Source organism: Leptodactylus fuscus, chromosome 4 (assembly GCF_031893055.1).
Source record: "Leptodactylus fuscus isolate aLepFus1 chromosome 4, aLepFus1.hap2, whole genome shotgun sequence".
Lineage (NCBI taxonomy): Eukaryota > Metazoa > Chordata > Amphibia > Anura > Leptodactylidae > Leptodactylus > Leptodactylus fuscus.
Genome location: NC_134268.1, coordinates 172820353 through 172842652, shown reverse-complemented (window position 1 = coordinate 172842652; position 22300 = coordinate 172820353). Strand labels below are relative to the sequence as shown.

Sequence of the window (22300 nt, the reverse complement as noted above, 5' to 3'; positions counted from 1 at the left end):
AATATTACAGCTGTTAACAGCAAGTCCGCGCCACTTAACGATGGTATGGAAGAAACAAAAAATTCCAAAGTATACAAAAATAAATAGTTTTATCTACTTATGAATTTACAAATGCTTTGTCCACTTTTATTTCATATCTTCACAGTAGTCTTTTTATATCACAATTTACTTTAATTTAACAAAACAATTTGCAAAAAAATTTTTGAAAAATGACTCCAGTAATACCAACATACAATAATAAAAAAAAAAAATTAAATCAGAAGGGAGCTGCACATATGTAATATTAGGCTTTCTTCCATTGTCAATGTGTATTTTTTAGTCAAAATGGGCATATCCGTAAAGAATAGAGCTATCGGTCAACTTCATAAAAACTTGTTTTGACGCAATGAAACAGTTGAGAACCTGTGTTGTGTATAGCGGCCTAAAGTGAATCTTCATGTCCAAAGAAGACAAGACAAGATTAGTTCTTTAAACATTATTAGAGATGAGCGAACACTGTTCGGATCAGCCGCTCTGAACAGCACGCACCCATAGAAATGAATGGAAGTACCTGTGATGCCGGCCGGCCGCCGGCAAAATCAGCATCACAGGTGCTTCCATTCATTTCCATGGGTGCGTGCTGTTTGGATCGGCTGATCCGAACAGTGTTCACTCATCTCTAAACATTATTCCTTCTAGTAATATTGCCAATATTAGAACTGAAAATTTTAGAACCATGAAAACAAAATAGCCTGTAAATAAAATCAAATTATAAAAAGTTATTATCAGATTATTATTACCATAAATATAATGCCAGAACACCTTACAAGGACAAAACATTGTCAATAAGTAAATAAAAGTATAGCAATGATTTGTAATACAAATCAACTTTTTAAGACATTAAAACCAACACATTTTGAAAAATCCTTTATTTTTCTTTATTTTTATTTTTTTTTTACAATGCTTCCCTTGCTGTCTTCTATCAATGACGTTTGCAAATGCCCACAAAAGGACAACCTGGTACGCACCAAGGAATGAATGCCAAATGTTAGTCTTTATCTATCCACTTTATACTAAAGGGCCTATCATTTGATTTAAGCATCTGCATCTTTTTCTTATAATCATCAGGCTTGGCATTAAGTAATTTCAATTACAAATGTCATTACTTTATTTTTGGATTCTTTTTTCTTTTTTAAAAAATTCTTTCCATTCTTATAAATATAAAAAAATTAACTACTTCCGTACAATGTTAATGTAATTACTATTAAAAGTGTCCAATCTTTTTTATATATTTTTAAATGTTTGAGAATATCGTAAAACAGTTTATAAAATAGTGTCTAAAATTACATTACTAGGCACCAAAGATCATGTTCAACATTTACAAAATTCATATGTTATTATTGTGCTAGTTTATATAATATTTGCATCAATGCAAATTGAAACTGCTCCTATACATAAAATGAAATGTGAATTACAAATTAGGCATTATAAAACATATCTAAAATTAAGTTTTAATTAATCAGATAATTTACTATTAATTTAAAGAGTAACTTCATCTAGAAAGTTCTACTTTTGCATTGTAGACCTCAGAAAAAATGTATTTACTGTATGTCACGCAATAAGCAAATGTGATATCTGTTACCACTGAACACACCAAGGTAATAATGTACACTATCACAAATCCCAAGAATACAACAAATTGGGAGTTACCCCATATTTCAGTGTATAGAAAACTTTTTTAATTCAAAAACTATTTTAGCACATTTAAAGAGTTCATGTTTAAGTCAAAGTCAGATTGTACTTAAAAAATGTTCTAAACTCGGCTAAATGAAGATAAATAGGCATTTTGTTGTATGTATGCTATCTATTACTTAGTAGCATGTATACAGGCTTTCTAGAAGGTTCCAGTCATGCCTTGTTTTGTCACTCTCATTCCACTGTTAGTTGCTTCACGTCTCATGTCATTTCATTGTTCTGTTTCTAAAACATCTTGTGTTTCAAGTCAATTCATACCCTGTATTTAATGTATAATATATAATGTAATGTATATAAATTAGTAAAAAATAAGATTTTTATTACAAAAATAGTATTTTTTTTGTTCATTGTATTATATGTCATTCATTGTTTCTATTAAAAGAAATTTTGCTTGTTACGATTTGTTTTATTTGTGTTTGAACATTAAAATCTAATGTTTATTTTGTTGATTTTCCAAGATTATAGACACATTTGTGTTTAGAGTGCAGTCATATGTTAACATGACTACTGTGGTTACTCTGTAGGTTTCTCTTGTTCACCTTTTGAAAACCATCAGATTATTACGACTTCTACGTCTTCTTCAGAAGTTGGATCGCTATTCCCAGCATAGCACTATAGTCCTTACTTTACTAATGTCCATGTTTGCCCTCCTGGCTCATTGGATGGCTTGCATTTGGTATGTAATAGGCAGAATGGAGATGGAAGAAAACAACCCCCTCACCTGGGATATAGGTAAGACACATTCAATTATAAGTGCACCGTAACCTTTGATTATATAAAGGGATTTTATCATTGGGCAAACTCATTTTTAACTAAGCATATATTTGCATATCCTTTAGAAAGGCTATTCCAGACATACCTTTTGTATGTTAATCCCCTCAGCTGTTTTTGAATTAGCCCGCTTTTATTGATATGCTAATGAGCCAACAAGGAGCACCAGAAATTCAGTGAGCACTGCCTGTTGTGTGTACAAAGAGGGGGAGGTGAGAACCGGGAGGTTGATGAGTCATCAGCAGCAGCCTCCCTGCTCTCACCTTCCCCTGTGTACACATAGAAGACAGTGCTGAGTGAACTTCTGGTGCTCATTGCTGGCAGAAACAGTTGAGGGGATTAACATACAACAGGTATGTCTGGAATAGCCTTTCTAAAGTCTATGCAAAAATATGCTTAGTTAAAAATGAGTTTTCCCAATGATAGAATTCCTTTATTTTGATGAATACTTACTTTATATTCAAATGTATTATAGGAGTTTTGTCATCATCCTTTATTTAAGAAATCATGTGCTTACATATGTGCCTGGCACATATGCAGAATACCAAACCTTTTGCATGTATGGATTCCTATTGAGTCATCTAGTGAGAAAGAAGAGGGTTTTTGTATCATTGACGTCAGCCTAGTCTCGGCAGCTAATAACTTCTAGTGAACAACTAGTTGTTTTATCTAAACTTCCAAAACTCATTGTACTATGGTTTCTTACAACCTCAAGTTGTATCAAGCCATGCTGTATCTGTATGTATGTGATGTCATAGTACGGAACCTAAAAAAGGTTTGTTGTGTCAAATTTCACATGAATCCAGCAGAAAGATATTTATGGAGGCATTGTCTCTAGGAGAGAATATCTCAAATCCAAGACTTAATTCAAAGGTACCAAGTAGCAGCATGTAAGGACACGCTCCACAGCAGTGGGACAGAGTCTATGTAAGTTTTTGTACAGAGTACTTGTACACAGCTTTGTCATTTATATGAGGTTTTTGGCGTTAGTTAGCAAAATGTTTGTCCTGATTGGTGGGGGTCCTGTAAGGATCCAATATGAACTACCCTGTCAATAGGTGATAGATTTGGGACTGCCAGAATGTCTGAAAAATGTTATTGTAACAATGTATAGGGTGCTACTTTTGCAGCAAGTTAGAGTTGATCGTGCCAACTGTAAGTAACAGAACTAATACTCACAGCCAAAGACGATGGTGTTACATTCCCAGTATACACAGCTGGAATTCAATGACCAGATCAAATAAGCCAGGAGCAGATACGTATTGAGGAGTAGTAGTCCAGGGTACAGATTGAAGTGTAGATCACAAGGGTAATACAGCAAGTTGTAGAAACAGTCTTGGAAAGACAGTTCTGAGAAGCAGCAGACTGGAACAAGTCACAGTACTCGAGCAAAGGCTATACTGCCTCATGGGTATAAATAAGCCCAAACAGGAAACAAGATGGCTTCACATTGGTACAGATTGGTCTTTTATGTTAAAGGAAATTCCTAGGATGAACACAGCATCCTCCAGTTGTGAGGAGTGGAAGTACAACACAATAGTTCAGAGTGAGAAACAGCGACCACTGATGGTGGAATAGAAAAATACACCAAGATTAAGACAGACTGCATCAGTTCTTGGTGCTGGACCATAATACTGAAGAAAGAACATAGTGCCTCATTTATCAAAACTGTCTGACCTACCTGCAAATTAGATAGCAGCATTAAATTACCAGAATAGTTAAATAAATAGAAGTCAACCTCTGATTGGTTGAGCAAAGGCCAAGGTCAGTTTAAATTAGGTCAGATTTTATTTTTAAAAAAAGTTTCTAATGTGTAAAATAAAACAAAATAGCCAAAATGTTGCCGTACTCTTTACCATTACGTTCTGCCCAATATATACAAATATCAAATAATGAATTCAATTCTATATTGATTTTTGGATCAGGTACCTTGCTGATTTTATGGATTTTTAATAGGAATGATATTGGTTTGAGTATATTGACAGCGCCTATTCTGATGTGGGTTTTTTTTAACTTTCCTGGTTGTTATAAAAGGGTTGTGCACTGTGCTATTTTAAAGGTTTTTTCAAAAGTGCATCAACTTCTGGTTGTGTCTCTGCTGAATACAAAAAATATTGAGGTACTAAGGTCAATTTTTTTTTCTAAAGTAAGATAGCCAGAAACACCAATGTAACACCTTTGGGGAATGATCTACTTTTTTTTATACAGTACATGTTAAGATTTTTAGCAGACAAATATATTTCAACACAAAATTAGGATTCCTAAAAGAAATGTCTTTAGATAATAGCATCAGTGCTTAGATAATTGTACAAGAATCCTTCTTAATTCTTAAGCTGGTGGAAAAAATATTTTTGAATTGCATGGGCTTTATGGAAATCTTTCCCATTTTCCATATATAATAGTTTTTTTTATCTTCAAATTACTTTTCACAACTTTTATATTTTTGCACAATTATCTTAACTATCCATTTATTACCCTGGCAGTCACTATTTGTCTCAGTAGGCTTTACCCTGGGCATCGTAACAAGGATCTTAATCCTATCTAGTCAAGAATCAGTGAAGATGTGTATGTGACTTTCTTTTAGATGAAGGCTAAGAGAGTTAGTGGCTGTGATAAAGGCTTAAACTGGGTATGGGTCTCATTGTTAGGATAGGGTCAACATCAAGCTTCTTACTGTAACACAGAATAGTAATGTTTCGGTCCCTGATAATTTACAAAATTGTTACAAAATTGTGGACCTATTAGAATCAAATAAAATTTACATGATCATCCTTTTTTGTTCCCCTTTATCACTCTATGTTTCACAGAACAAGGTTTATTTAGCTCTTACCTACATCAGCCCTTAACGGATATTAAATATTAATCTATAACCAATGTTGAGCACCATGGATATTACTATTAAGATTGTCACCATCCTAGACCACCAGAGATATCAACTATTAAAAGCTAAACTTTTGTAGACCACTGGTGATATAATCAATAATGTCAGTAAGCCCTAAACTACCCTGTGTAAATATTTGGGATTTAGTACATGGAGAAACTTATCAAGGGCAGTATATTAAGGGGGCAAGGGTTTTTTTTTTTAATTTGCTGTAAGAACCAACAAATTTGAAGAGCTCATATTTGTTCTTAAACATCGTGGAACCGGTTAATTAAGAACAATGCTTGTTCTTCCTAATCACTTTTGTAAGTTGGCACCTTAGGCACAAGAATTATTAATTCTCCGCCTTCTTTCTAATGCAGATGCACCATCAGAGCTTCTGTGTGACAGCAATGAAATGTGCTCCTTAGGAACTATTGTAGATTTTTAGTGTAAATCTTTTTTTGGTGTGAGTTATACTAAATATGTTATGATCTGCCCTAGCCTGCCTAGATTCTGTCTTACTCAACCCACTCTGAAAAATGGCAAGTGAGGCAGAAAATGGAAAAACTCACCATTTTTGTGCAAAAAAACCCCTGTTATGTCAACAAAACCTCTAAACTGATATAGAGCACCTACATCCCTCATAGATTTCTAGATTGTGGAGTTATCCCTTTATTTATTTTTCCTCTATCAGTATGTCTTTGGAGTGTGAAAGAAAAACCACACAAACATACAAACTTCTTGTAGATCTTGTCCTTGGCAGGATTTGATCCCAGGACTACAGCGCTACAAGACTACAGTGCTAAACACTGTGCCATCATGCTGCTGGAGTTATCCCTTTATAGGCTCAAGAGCAGCCAGAGATGGTGGCATCATATTAATTAACAGCTTCCACCATTAGGGAGACGTCAAATTTGATTTTAACTGCAGTTTCTACATAGTGATTATCTGATAGAAACACCTCGAAGTTATGTGTTAGGGTAAGTTCAGACAGGGTTTTTTGGAATGGAACCTGAGGTGAAGGCTGCCTCAGGTTCTGGTCCAAAAGACGAGCCGTGACTGAACACTGGTGCACTTCATTGGCATCTAGCCGCACACTCCACTCCGGATTAGGCCCAATGAATGGGCCTAGTCGGGAGGAGGGAGTGTCTTCTGGCCGAATCAATAGGCGAAACGGCCTGAAGAATGAGCATCTTGCTGGTGTTGGCTCCCGGAAAAAAAACCAAAAAAACACCTGAGCGGCTCCCATTGATTTCAATGGGAGGCGTCTTTTTGGTCAGGATTTTGAAGCGAATACGGCCTCAAAATCCTAACCAAAATACTCTGTGTGATCTTACCCTTGTACTCTTTATCTAAAGGCAATAGGCACTTCAGCTTCATGCTCCTTAGCATGGCTGCTCCTAGGGATAACATTGGGCACTAATTAGCTGTGACCTTCTCTGCTTATATATCCTATAGAGAGGTCTGAAATATAGCTATCTGCTTTTACAATCCATATTTTTACCATTATATTTATTAAAAGTTAAGGTTTTTTTTATTTCCACTTCCTTTCCCTTCAGTAATTTAAAGTACAAATTATGCAGCTTTTTCAACTACAGTTCACTTTAATGTAATTTCTGACTTAGTATAACATCCTCATCCATCCAGGCATTGGCACCATGCGCGCATGCTGTGGCGCAGGAGACATGTCCATCTGTGATTTCTTCTTTTGGGTTCTTCTTGTATTGGCTGAACACTGTAGTATTCTCTCACCTTGGTAATTGATTTTTTTACCACACCCATCTCCTTCTCCTTGGTTTCCCTCTGCTCATCTAATAGTTAATTTTAGCATTGCCTGTCTGATTAACAAGTCTGGGGCGGGTTCTTCCTCCCTATTTATTCTTGACTCACATTCACATTGGAGCTTGCTATTTCCTTGTGTGTGCTGACGTTACTCTTTCTGTTTCATTACCTGTATTCTTATTCCTGACCTCTGGCTTTACCTTTGACTATTCTCTTGGATTATGATTTTGTACTGTGTTGAATATTTTTTTTTATATTATTTTTGCTATGACATTAAAAGGCCACACTTACCCAATAGCAGATGATACGTGGCTGTGCAGGATGCTATCAGGCCCACATTGCAAGAAATACTAGAAAAAGCACACTTGCAAAATGCTAATGAAACATCCATTCACACACCTACAATGCATGGGGGGTAGATGCCACCACTTCAAATTCACAAAAATGATACTTAGGCATTGTCACATGAAAATATGAAGTGTAAAGTGCCAAAAAACAGCCTATTTGTCACGCCCCACATCATTAGCACAGGCAGGCCAAACCAGGACCTCTATTTTTGCAGGGTGCTGTTAATGTTGAGGAGCACATATTAAGGTGCTGGTCAGCCCGCTTAATATAATAGTGTGGAGCGTGATTTGTGGGCATTTGACATACTGACATCCACCCTCTCATGGATTGTAAGTGTATGGGTGGATGTTTATTTAGCATTTTGCTCCTTTGTTTTTTCTAGTATATCTTGCAATGAGGGCCTGCTAGCATCCCGCACAGCGATGTATCATCTGGTATTGAGTAAGTGTGACCTTTTTCTGTGATATGTTTTATTGAAATTTGGTGTGCCGGGCAAAAAAACAGAAAAAGACACAATTTTTACACAATTATTGTATGTGCAATAAAAATTGTGACTTTTCCTGCCTTATACACCAAATTGTAACTTTTCCTGCTTCGTACTTTTCATTCCAGCCCCAATAAATCAGTTGCAGAGTGTTAAAAAGGGTCAGCAATGTATTTAAGTCCTTAAACTAGAATAAATAAATAGAGGAGGAAGTCTTAGATATTAATAGCTTAGGCAACGTTCTCACTAGCTTCATTTAGTCTGTTGTTCTGATTCATCATAGGATCAGTACAATAAAGGAAAAAAGCCTACTGAATGATGTATACAGGTGAAGCACCCTCCATTTACACTCGTCACCATTCACTCTAATTTAAGTTTCTACTGTCTTGGTTGGCTTTGTTTTAGATGGAAGATAAAGTTCTGTGCAGAGCACTTTATCTTCCATCTTCAATATCAGGACAATGGAATAAAAGGAGCCAGTGCGAACTTAGCCTTAGTAAGTTTTGCTACTAGGATTGTAATTTTTCATTTACTACCCTAAACATAACATTGAACAATTTCAATTTATATTTCATGTTCAGACATAGACTCTATATACTTTTAGAAATGTTCCGTCACTAGATAATTATTTGGTTTCATAATATACAAGTGGAGCTTAAGCCTCATAGTACAGAAGGTGAAAACTAAAATTAGCAAATACATATTACATCTGTAAATTACTAAATAAATGAATGGTTTCTTAGATATCTAAATGACTATCCTACATAGTTTGAAAGGATTAAGACTAGTAGGATTCTAAGCTGACTCCCAAGCCCCCTCCTCCTCTTATTAATGCAGGTTTTCAGGAACAGCTGTATCAGTTAGTGAATGAATTGTCCTGACGTCAATCAGCAGATGAATCATCCTGACTAATCCTCATTTACTAGTGATAGAAAGAACATCCATTGTCTACAGTATATACCCAGTGTTAGGATAACTTAGCAAAATTGTCATAGTCCTCATGAGCTCCTAATATTTGTTTCTCAACATAGACTTATATAAAATATTGTATATTTCACAAGACTTTTCTTGTATTCTGGTGCATTTGCAGAGAATACAAACAATAGAAAAAGGAATAAGCCTTTAATTTTTTTCCTTTAAGCTTTACTTATTTCTCTTACTTGTATAATACAGCACTTAACAGACATTAGCTTACATTTACTAAGGCATTTGCACCTAGAATGTGGCCAAAAATGTGCCTCTACTTGGTGCATCTCAGCCTCTGGGCCCCACTGGCCACATTTTAAGACAGTGGGCGGAGTGGGGCATGATTCTGGGTGGGCAACCAGATAACGTGCTAGAAAACTCTCATCAGATATACCATCCGTTGATCCGAGGTTTTTATACTGACTGCCAGATTTGAGTCAGGAAGGATTTTTTTTCCCCCTGATATGGGACAATTGGCATAAGCATCATGTTTTGTTTTGGTTTTTTGCCTTCCCCTGGATAAACACTGTAGGGATTGTAGAGATATAGGTTGGACTTGATGGACTGATGTCTTCATCCAACCTCATCTACTATGTATATGCAGCTTCACTTTAACCAGTGATATCTCAAAATATTGGTGGGTTACAGACATGAAATTTCAAGATTCTAGTAAGATTCTTGGCTTTAAAACAAGACCAAGATCGTAACTCTAGAACCCGTGGCTCCGGAGTTAGAAATGTTTTAATTAAACTGGGCTAAACTGTAAAATGCTTTGCTCAAACTCTAAACAGGATATGTTCAAAACTGTTAGAGACTTAAGAAAGCTCATCCTCCACTTTCACTGTGTTACTTACGATACAGAGAATGAGAGGGCATGTCTTTACAAGGTAATCTAAAGGTCTACGCTGGATACCATTAGAATTATTGAAACTTCCCCAGTAGAAGTCTAAACCTTTTCAGTTTTCTAGTGCAACCTCACTGCTAAAAAAAAATAACGCTGAAGGCTCCATTCCCACAGAGTAACACGCCGCGCATTCAGACACGTATACACGTGTCAGAGTGTGAACACTCAAAACAGATCCCATTCACTTCAATGTGTGTCGGCTTACGGGTGCTACACATTGAAATCAATGGGAGGCTTTTTAACCCATTGATTTCAATGTGTAGCGCGCATGAGCCGGCACACATTGAAGTGAATGGGATCTGTTTTGAGCGCTCACACTCTAACACGTGTATACATGTCTGAATGCGCGGTGCGTTACTCTGTAAGAATGGAGTCTAAGACTTCATGCATAGAACTGTGCATGTGTCTAGTCCATGGTAAAATGGCTTGGTTGGCCCATAGATAAGATCTGTGTGCCACCTGCACCTCAATGGGTCCATAGGGATGAATGTGTCATTGTGTGAGCCATAAAAAACTCAGCTAGCACAGTGACAAAACCCTTGGTCATGTGCATAGAGCCTTAGGGTCCATTCACATGGAGGAAAATGGTGAGGAATTTGGTGTAGAATTTCAGTGCTGAAAAAATTGCCTCCCAATGACTTCAATGGGGGTTTTTTTCTGCTTTTTTTTAACGTTGAAATTCCACACCGAATTCCTCACCATTTTCCTCCGTGTGAATGGACCCTAAGGGTGCATTCAGACTACGTAACGCCGGGCGTGTATGAGAGCCGTACACGCCGGCATTACGGCAGACTGCCGAACACTTCCCATTCACTTCAATGGGAGCGCTCGTAAACGCCGCTGTTACTAGCGCTCCCATTGAAGTGAATGGGAAGTGTTCGGTAGTCTGCCGTAATGCCGGTGTGTACGGCTCTCATACACGCCCGGCGTTACGTAGTCTGAATGCACCCTAAATCTGTATTCCAAGAAGCTGTTTGTTACACCCAAGGATATGGTCACGATTGACAGTGCACCCATTTCAACATGTGATTGCCACTCAGAACCTTTCAATAACAAATTGATTGACAGATCCTGAAGTGCTGTGACCACATGTGACAACTGTATAATACGGCCATGCAGCAGATGCACTGAACAGATGGTCTCTATACGAGTTAAAGCCGATTTTAATTTGGCTGGTGCACATTTTTGTAAAAAAAATTGTATTCTCCATTGATTCTTCATGAAACAAATCAGAAATTTACTATAAATTGTGGACTTATTAGAAGTTATAACATATCAATCAACTCAGTTTTAATTGTGTGATCAGAATTGAGATTTAATACTCCGGTATCCATGAATGTGTGACACTATACAATGCTTTAATAACATAGTACTGTCATTAGGAAGGTTTCCAATTTTATTGGCAGTTCTGCTTTAGAATAATCATATTTAGATATCATGATAGCCCAATCTCACACTTCCATAGGTAGCATTGAGCTGTTTAACCAGGTAATGTCAACTTTGCAAATCTACAGTATTTTGTTCATTAGTAGAATTAATTCAACAGCACCAATCAATTTCATTTTCTCCCATCTTTTCCATTTTTATATGTAATCATATCTGTGATCCCTAGATTTCATATCACCAAACATTTTTTATGATAACTGGCACTGTATATTTAAAAAAAAAAAAGCAAATGATACTTTTCTCAAATTAACTGAAAAATATATATCCACATATATATTGATCCCTGGAAATAATAAGAATAGATGTGTAGCTAATTAGCATAGAAACCATTAAATGTCAGAAGAAAAACGATTAGATCCTTATTACACTACTGTCATCTTTTTTCCCTTCCTGTTTCTCTGGGTGTATTCACAAAGAAGAAACAAATAAGTCCGGGAAGTGGATTGTAACTGTCTCAAACACCATTGAATCTAAGGCTCTAAAAATTCGCCCTAAAAGTAAGTGCCTTATTTTATCCTGATTTTTTTTCATACAAAGTCAATAATTTGCCCAATTGATATTTTATGATTAAAAAGTTTACTTTAAAAGATTTCTTCTTCTTATATCCTAAACATAAATTTTACCAATCTAAATATATATATCGATATATCTATATGCAAATTAGATTAAAAATAGAAAAATATTACATAAGAAGTCAAAGTAATTTACATACATTTAAAACTGAGATCTGAAAATTATCCAATAGATCTAATAGACATATAAACTAAATGTAAATACTCTTGGTACATTACTGTTCTTATCTTTGATGTTTTTCCACCCATAGGGAATAATTTATCAAACCCTGTCCATCAGTTTTCTAGTGTAGTGGGATGATATAGAGGCATACGTTTGTCGTATGACCTTTTCTTGGACCAAACAAGCACCACCAGCCCCTATCTATCCCTCGAACACTCCATTGGGCAAATGTGGGCAGAGAAGGGCAGTGATCAGGGCTTGACTTAAATTGGAAATTTTTGCCAGTTCCTACCAGGAATAGATTTCCATTCTGGTGCCAGAACATCCAACAGATTCATAAGAAGTCTACAGAATCTCCTTCCAGGCGCTTTATTAAGACTGACGTGCAATATGCAAGTCTTAATAAATTGGCCTTATAGTGTCAATAATTTCAAATTCAATGTGGAGGGGAAAAAAGTTGTAATTTTAGTAACCCCTTTATTAGGACCATGGTGAGCATAAGAGGAGCTGGATTCATGATCCTACAGTAATTTCAAGGCATTAATATCTTTGGGCACTTTTTTGTAAAATATATTTGTTGTCCAACCCTTTTATACAAAAAGTGAAGAAGAATTTGGCATACAAAATACAGAATGTATTTAAAAAGTTGCAGAAACTCTGTATGTTCTTAAAAAGTACCAAATAATAAAAAAATAATATAATTTAATTTTAATTAATTTAACATAGCATGGTTACTTTGGTAAAGATTAGAGATAAGCGAACAGTAAAATGTTCGAGGTTCGATATTCGTTTCGAGTAGCCCCTCAATATTCGACTACTTGAATCGAATATCGAACCCTATTATAGTCTATGGGGGGAAAATGCTCGTTTCAAGGGTAGGTAACGTTCGATCAAATTATACTTACCAAGTCCACGAGTGAGGGTCGGGCTGGATCCTCCATGCAGTCTTCTCTTTGCAGCGTCCCCGCGGCGTCTTCCGGCTCTTCATTCACTCTGCCAGGCATCGGGCCTGGGCAGAGCCGACTGCGCATGTCCGCTTGTAGTGCGGGCATGCGCAGTCGGCTCTGCCCAGGCCCGATGCCTGGCAGAGCGAATGAAGAGCCAGAAGACGCCGCGGGGAAGCTGCACGGAGAAGACTTCTAAAGGTAGGAGAAGAACCAGCATTGATTGGCCAACTGTATAGCATTCGACCAATCAATGCTGGTTCTGCATCGAACTTTTACATTCGAACAGCGAGTTGTACTCGATCGAGTACGAGAATTTCGAATACCGTAGTATTCGATCGAATACCTACTCAATCGAGTACTAATCACTCATCTCTAGTAAAGATTAAATGGGACTTTTAAAAAAAATGTTTGTTTTTTAAGTGATCCATTCCTATTTTTATCAAACAGTATAAACAATAAAGCAATAGTCACAGTGCAAACATAAAGTGTGAATTTGTTTGCAATAATAGGATAGAACAATAAGTAGAAACGATAAGACAAACACAAACAGTGGAATCCATCTTAACAATACTCAAAATTACAATACATAATATTAATATTCTGTGTTGTTAGTGGCAGGGATAGAGCCATGACAACCTCGCTAAAAACTGTTCAGTTGGAACACAAGATCAACACTTAGAGTGGAAATAATCTTAACAATAGCCAGAATTAGAATACATCGTATTAATATTCAGCGTTGTTAGTGGCAGGGATAGAGCCATGAAAACCTCACTATCATTTCCATATGTTAGTAAAGCATGAAATTTCATGGGCATTGATAATGTGTCGGCTAAATAATACAAGGAACAACCAACAATAACAAAGGGAATGAGAAATTATTTATTTTTGATGAAACTGCATTTGAATACAAATCATATAAGTTATTTTATCCCGTAGTTGCATAGTTTCGTGTCTATGTGTTATACTTAGCAGTTTTTGTGATGGTATTGAAGGCAAAGAAAGGGTGATTTTGCAAAAGTATTGAAAAAGTGTCTAAACTATATTCTGTTTAGGATTCATATTTTATTTACGTACAAGTGGGATGTGGATTCATAATTTTTACATGATTATGTTTATGTATGATTATGTATATGGAACTTTACGGCCATTTTTCTAAAAAAAAAAAAAAAGGGAGTTTTTTCAACATTCATATATAAATTTAATGAAAACTGAATAATGCACACATGCCATATTTACTGTATATATTAGATACTATAACTTACTATAACTATATTTACTTTGTTATATGCACCATAATAGTTAAGTTCTGGCATCTAATGGTCATTCTTGCTTAGGGCTCATATAGATGGTAAAACTGTAAGCCTTGATTCTTTCTTACAGCACCGAGAGGTCTCTTGATTCCATATTATGGAACCATAGGAGGTCCGTGGGCTACTGTATAGTTCCTCTGAGAAGGATTAACTCCCCATAAAGAAGAAGGAATACCATCAAAATGCATAATATTATGAAAAATAGTCCATATAAATCAATGAAAAATGTCTCTTTATCAAGATTCATACAAAACAGAATCTTCATAAAACTGTGTATGAGTCCGAATTGCATTTAGACCCCCAAGTAAAAAAAATAAGTAATTTGAGGAACCCAGAAAAAATCGTTTAAAGTAGGAATTAAAGTAGCATAGAAAAGTGTAAATATTAGTGTAAATATTAACATTTAACAAACACTTGCAACACATAATAAGCTATTAAAATAATGTGTAATGATCTACAAAAATGGTATAGTATAAAAAAGTTGGCATTATCTTACAATTCTTTATAAAATGTCCTTAAAGGAGATGTCCAGAGACTTTAATTGAGATTACTTTCTCCGGGCATTTGTTGAAGTTGGACTTAGGGGTACCTGCCTCCTGGTCATGTGATTTGGAACCAGCCCCCACCCCCTGGTTCAGTCTATCCGCTATCTCCTATCCCATGTTCACAGCTACCTGTGCTAGGGAGGGCAGGTAGACTATAAAGCTAGCTCCCATAGCACAGATAACTATCTATACAAAACTAGAGAAGAGGGAGGAGGAGGAGTGACTTGGAGGATTGGGTTTCTGACTATGTGACCTGGGGTTGGATCCAACCTGTAATCCCCACGTCCAGCTTGAACAAATGTAAATAGTAAGTAATTTACAGCCCTTGAAAATCCCTTTACAATTAAGTTATGATTTATGGTGCATGATTGGGTCCATAAAAAATTTATAGCATCCACTGCAGAGTCAAGTTTATTTAAAAATAGGTAAAAACATCTTAAAAATTTAAATTATATTGTATTATATCTTTGATCTGTAGGGTACTGCAGTCCAGAATTTATTACAGTGACTAGAAGCCAACACTGAATAGCTTGAATGAATTCCTTCATTTAAAATTGATCCTGAAAAGTCAGGATCGGCTCAACCCTATTTATATTCTATCTCAGAACAATTTGTTCTAGATGGAGTGGCCTTCTCTTAGGTGGTTTGTTTAATGGGGGTTTCCTGCCAAAAATGGACTTTTCATATTGATATCCTATACTGTGAACTGCAATTCCCTGGAACCATTAAAGGAGAAGGCTACACCTCCATTACTATTACTTGAATAGGAGCAGCCTGTATGTGCCACCTGTCCACTACAGCAGCCAGGTCCCGGTGTTCGACCCCCATAGACCACATATTAATGATCTATTCTGTGGAAAGTTCATTAGTATGAAAAATCCATATGGGACCAGAAAATTTCTATAGCCTAAGGCACACTATTGTGGAAACGCTGCATTTTTGCATGCTGTGGGAACACAATTTTTTTAAAAAAAATATTGCATTTTACAATGCTATCAAAGTGAATGAGACTTTGTCTAATGTCATCTATACTTTGTGGGAAAAAAGCTGCCGAGAAATTTTAAAAAACACAACATGTTAAATGGGTAGTCTCAGCTCAAGGATACTATCTATACTGGTAGCTTATGTAAATTGTAGACTTTTCCCTAAATATTTTTCTTTAGAAATGCTGCTTTGTTTTCCTGCTATGTGAATTTATTCCTCCCATTGTTAACACAGTAAGTGTTACCATGACCACAGACCTGTGTGATAGAACAAGTGATGTCACTCAGCTCTGCCAGCAGGACAATCAATTCAGTTGTCTATTATCTCTCTATGTAAACACACAGATAGCACTCAGTCCATTCTCTACAAGCATGGACATATTATCTGATCTGCAGAAGTCCTGTGATACTTTATAGTGTTCTGTTCAGAAAGCTGGGGGAAGGGGGGATACAGGAAGGGAGAAGATGAGACACAGGCAAACTGCTGAAACAGTGAATTTGGAAAACCCCTTTAATATCAGCTGTGGATTTGTGACCACTTTCCTTATATATTTAATAAGGGAAGAAAAAACTAAAAAAATTTTAGCTGTGTTTTATGGGGCGTTAGCCCTATTTGGTTTCCCTCCCTGCTTACATGTGTGAATGCTACTGTATAATGTGTTTACTCCTTCACATATCTTCAGTCCAAGCCATGTTACTACACATCTGTCATATGTTACTTTTTCTATACAAAATACTAAATAAAATATAATTTCTGAAAAGAAATATGTAATCTTGTTATAGTTGCAATAAAATACATTCTGCTACATCTGATAAAATGCATTTTAGGAAAGGCAAAGTTTTTATATGTTCTCTTAAAATATGGAAACAGAAGGTAGTAAATAGGGTATGGGATTATGGGTTGACATAAAGGAAGAACAAGAAGAAAATAAGAGGTGTGACTATGGCTGAAATATAATGTAACAGCATGGACCTGGGGTCTTGTGAAATGACTTCAATGACTTTACATTGTATGGCCAAGCCTAATTTCATTGTACAATGGAGTCAATTTTACTTTGGAGCTTTAGCTAAGCTTTACAGTGTGGTTACCAACTTCCTTTCATGAATCTTTCACATCACATTGCTAGCTTACATTAACTTTGACTTGGATTATTGCATTTTTATTTGACAATAATAAAACTGCTTACAATTAATTAGACAGGATATCAAACAGACTGATGTATGGGACCATTACTCTTCCATATGCCAGAATTATCAAAAGATATGTCTGATGTATTCTTCCCAGGACATGCAAATAGGTCACAAATTGTGTCTATATGAAACTGTAGCAGCAACAATATGAGATTGTTTGCTAAGGGAAACTTCTACAGAATTGTTTAAAAGTTGTATACATTGCTATTTTAATACTGATAAATAATCATATTATAATAATATTTGATATGCAGGTATTATATATTGACGGGATTGTACAAGATTAGAAAACATGGATTCTTTCTTCCTAAAAACAGCAACACACTTGTCCACGGGTTGTGTATTTACTGCAGGTCCATTGATAAGTTGCAAACCCACGCAGCCAGTGGATAGGTATTATGGTGTTCTTGCAAAAAAGCTGCCACAAATGATGTTTTGAGTGTAGGTGTTGAGGAATGGGTGCATCTTGAGTTTGGGTATAATAAATCAGTTGACACTGACATGACATTCGCATTTGTCATGTTTGTGATGAGTTGTCATGTAGATGTAAAATATATACTTATCTAACGTGACTTTTGTTTTGTTTTTTGACAGGTTGGCTTCATGAACTAGGAAAAAGACTGGAATCCCCTTTCTATAGCAATAATACGCAAGGTGGTCCTACCATACGAAGCACATATATTGCATCATTATATTTCACTCTCAGCAGTCTAACTAGCGTTGGATTCGGAAATGTTTCTGCTAACACGGATGCTGAGAAGATATTTTCTATATGTATCATGTTAATTGGAGGTAATACTTTCTGATACCATCAGTCCTTTGATATTTCATTTAGCTCATTAATAGAAATACAGACACTAATTGTTTTATATTAAATGGTTTGTCTGCAGCTCATCACCCATTGGGGGCTGCAGTAACCCAACCTGATCACTACACATGGCTGTGCTTCTAACTCCATTTTCTAAGCTGGTTCTGGGTCTGGTGGATGTTAGGAACAGCTGATCAGTGGGGTGCCAGCTGGTCCTTACTGGCCTGAAAATAATAGCCTAGACAGTTGAGTCAAATTTCTGAATGTTGTCTAGAAGAAAAACTAGATGTAGGTTACAGTCATGGCTGTTTTCTACTACATCACATTCCCTTTTCAGATAAGGCGCATAAAATATGTTGTTATTATTATTATTATTATTATTATTATTATTATTATTATTATTATTATTAAATATGCATGTGTATATTTGCACTGTTACCAAACTACTACCACATTTTCAGTAGTACAGATGCCCCATTTTATCCATATCTTTACAATATACCTTCATATTATCAGCATGAATATTCAATTAGCGACAAACACAGAGAAATACAATATATTGTACAGTATGTCACTTTATTATCAAGACACAAGTGTGAAGACGCTGAACTGAAAGTACCATTAGTGTGTACTAAAACTAATTTATCCACTTACAGATATTCTTTATCTGAATTAACTGATCTAAATTATGCAATATGATTATTCATGTGTTTGCTCATACGCCCATTAAAGGTTAATTAGCAGAATAGCAATGCACAACATGTTTGGATAATTTTATATTGCTATTTAATATGCCACAGTAATCTGTTTACTTTCTTATCTTGATACAAATTCCGAGCCTGACTGACAGGTCAAAAAATTTATCCTGGTTTGCTCAAGACTGCCTTTGTTTAATAGAATATCGACTAATCAGAAAAAATGTAAATTAAAAATCTCAATGCATATTAAATGAGGGCAGCAAAAAAACTAATAGATAGGGGGTCTACCGCTTTCCACCAAATCCCAGTCCTAGTGGAAATTTTGCCAGCTATAGCCTATAGTGAAGAATATAGAATTCTTCATTCACTTTTAGGGTATATTCACATGGCAGTATTCTGCTTAGTATTATGTATCAGTATTTATGAAAAATAAAAAAATAGGAGTGAGTCCAAAACACAAAAGATGTGCAAATCTTTCCATTATACACTACTTTTCTCAGTGAATTTCATTCCTGGTTTTAAAATAGTTGCATAAAATAGTACACTGATGCAAAATACTGATCACAGCACTGAAAAATACCCTTAGGACGGGGTTAGCAACCCCGAGCATCAGTGCCGGGGTCAGCATCTCAGGGACATCTACCTGGAACAGGACTCTGTACAGAACACTGCCATTCCACATGGTCCAACCAATTGCTCTCTGATGAACCATGGAAACACCATTGGATAGATGGAGGCACTAGGGGAAAACCGTGAAGTGTGATGTCATAGTGTCTGGGCTGTGACTGTGGAGCAGCCTAATCAGAGGGCAGCAATTGCCTGTGCAATTTATTTTTGTACCTTGAAGCAAGTGTTAAAGTATAATATGACAGCAGAAAATGCATTTTTTCATTTCAATAAGGCCGAACAGAATAGTATGGATTTACTCAACAAAAATACTGGGCTGACTGAGGGGCGTCCTCTGCCCCTTATAAAGAAGACTTAGGGTAAGTTCACACAGAGTTTTTTGGTCAGGATTTTGAGGCTGTATCCGCCTCAAAATCTTGACCAAAAAGACGGCTCCCATTGAAATCAATGGTAGCCTGTCAGTTCTTTTTTCTGGGAGTCGGTTTGTTCTGGCTCCCAGAAAAAGAAGCAAAGTGCTCATTCTTGAGGCCATTTTACCTCGCGATTTGTCCTGAAGACATTCCCTCCTCCTGACTAGGCCCATTCATTGGGTCTAATCCAGAGTAGAGTGCGCAACTGGATGCTGGTGAAGTGCACCAGCATTCAGTTGCGGCTACCCGTATTTTGGACCGGAACCTGAGGCGCCCTAAGGTTCCGGTACAAAAAAACCCATGTGAACTTACCCTTACTGCAGACCGTTGTCAGTCCTGTGTTCAGCCAGAGGACTGTTAGGACTGTGTGGCAGGTGCGGCCAAGAGAGCAGGATCGCAGCCTGTTCCGCTGTCACTACTCAGTTCAGCATGCATGAAGTTAATTCCCTTGCAGCCGATAGGCGTGGTCAGTCTTCTGACTGACAGAGGTGCTAACCTATGAACACCTGGCGTGGGTTGGACCCGCCTTCCCTCTATTTAAGGAGGCAGGTCTCTTCACCCAATGCCTTAGCCTTAACTCAAATGCCATATGTTCACGGCCGTGCAAGACACTAGTTTTGCAGCTAGCTGCCTCAGTTAGGTAGGTGTAGAGAATCTCCACCCCTTTTTGTTAAAATTGTGGGAAACCATTCCCTTAGTTAGAGTTGTGGGAATCTCTCCTTTATTTAGTATTGTGGAATCTCCTACCTTAGGCAGGCTGATACCTATGGTGCTACACAGCAGGTGGCTGTGGTGGGTGCGGACCAGTAAGTTACTGGAAACACGCGGTCACTGTTACTTTTTGGTTAGTCTTACAGTGGAGTAACTGCAAGACTTTATAATTCATTAGCGGCTGTTCTGAACTACAAGAGCTTTCTCTGAGAAGCTATCAGAGACATGCTCAATTGGTGGTATAGTCCGGCAATGAGGTTAACTGTCGGGCTTTGTTCACACCAGTGTGCCCTGCAGTTCAGAGCCCAGTTGGGCTCCATGGGCTTGTGTTTATTTTATTATTCTTAAGCAAGTCTTCCGACCGTAACAAGGATCAAAGGTTAGGGACAAAGAAATGCAAGTTTATTGATTAGTTGGTTGCTATTAAAGTTTGCTTTGTATCACTTTTATGTAGGTTGATTCAACAACCTTACAATTATAGCAAGGAACACTGAGTAATTCAAGCCAAAGACAGATGATGAAGGATGAGACTCTATAAAGGACACATAGCACTTCTCTCTTTCTCAATCTACTTTTGGTTTTAACTTAATAAACTACATCATGCCATGATCCATCAAGGGAAACCAGTCTATGATATTTAGGTACTTTTTGGGTGTTTCATTTTTTTAGCCAAGTAAATATATGCAAGGACATGCAGGACACAATGCAAATAGCAAACAAGCACTTTTCAAGCATATTTTCCAATTTCTTTTGACATAATGGGAAAAAAATCAGCAGCAATGGATCGACAATCTTGGATCTTGTTCTGAGGCTGGTGATCCTCCCCAAAATGCGCAGCTGGAAAATGACTCCTCGGTCAGCTATGACAAAGGCACTGATTGCAGGCATGGCTGGTTGGGCGTTGGTTGTATAACACAGCTGAGACCCAGCAGCTATGATGACCACTCAGGAGCCATATTTAAATACCAGACATCTGCCGTCGTATTATGGCAGATGTTGGGAAAGGGTTAAAAGCCCACAGGTATGGAAGATTGGCTAGGAACTGACAGCAATCATTAGCGTCTTTTATCAGGCCAGTGCAGCCCACAGGCAAGATTGAAGCACAGCACCTATAACCGAGCAGAATAGTGCAGCAGGCAATAGAAATACCAGTACGTCCAGCCAGACAGCACAACCATCACTACCAAGTCACTGGTCCTAATAGAATAGTAAGCAAGAGCAATAACCAGTGGAAGTCTCCAATAACATCAGGAACATTTTCCCTAGGAATTGTGAACTCTAGTGGATCTGAAGATTGATCAAGAGGTTTCATAAAGCTAATATATATATATATATATATATATATATATATATATATATATATATATATATATATATATCTTATTTCAGCATATTACTTCTCCACTTTATACTGCTCCCTGCCATTTTTTATTCTTATCACTAATAGCACCTGTATCCATATCCAGCTCACACACAGAAGTCTATGATGAGGACGCTGCTGCCCAATTTTTAATTGATTTATTGCCTCGTTCTGTAAAGTGGCAAAGCATTATATTGCAATATATAGTAGAGCAACATGTAGCACAGCTTACCAGCTGCAGTATGTATGTTCCAGCAGCCACCTCTTCCCATCCCCTCTTCATAGACTTCTATGTTAGAATTAGCTTAGCTTCATAAATCGAAATAGAGGCATTATGTTAATAAGATATATTACAAAGTTTCATATTCTCACCTGTACTATTCATAAATGAAAAGGTGTTTTACGTTCTTTTACACACATGTTTTTGGTTGATTTCGTGTGGCATACTACCAGCCTCACGAAATCAACAACAAAAAAAACGTGCTGTACACGAGGCTCTCAGTGTCAGGACAGACCCAGGCACTTCCTCTCCTCTCAGGATCTGCCCTGAAGTGCGGGCACAGCAGTTTTTTTATGGGCCAATAACGAGTCTATGAACCATACCTGGGTTGCAGATTATTGAAGATCCGCTCTGGACCACACATAAGTCAGGAATCTGGGGTGATATAGCGGGACTC

General features: G+C 36.9%; 1 protein-coding gene across 5 annotated transcripts in view; it reads left to right on the top strand.

Annotated features, from left to right (window-relative positions):
- The window catches only part of KCNH8 (potassium voltage-gated channel subfamily H member 8), a 300278-nt gene that overhangs the window by 192978 nt on the left and 85000 nt on the right, over positions 1-22300 (top strand). For 3 of the 5 annotated variants that reach the window (XM_075271407.1, XM_075271405.1, XM_075271404.1), the window contains exons 7-9: positions 2259-2466; positions 11715-11795; positions 17604-17801. In XM_075271407.1, coding sequence (XP_075127508.1) covers positions 2259-2466; positions 11715-11795; positions 17604-17801 — 487 coding nt within the window. The remainder of the gene's footprint in view (positions 1-2258; positions 2467-11714; positions 11796-17603; positions 17802-22300) is intronic. The other 2 variants (XM_075271409.1, XM_075271408.1) reach the window with 1 other exon arrangement.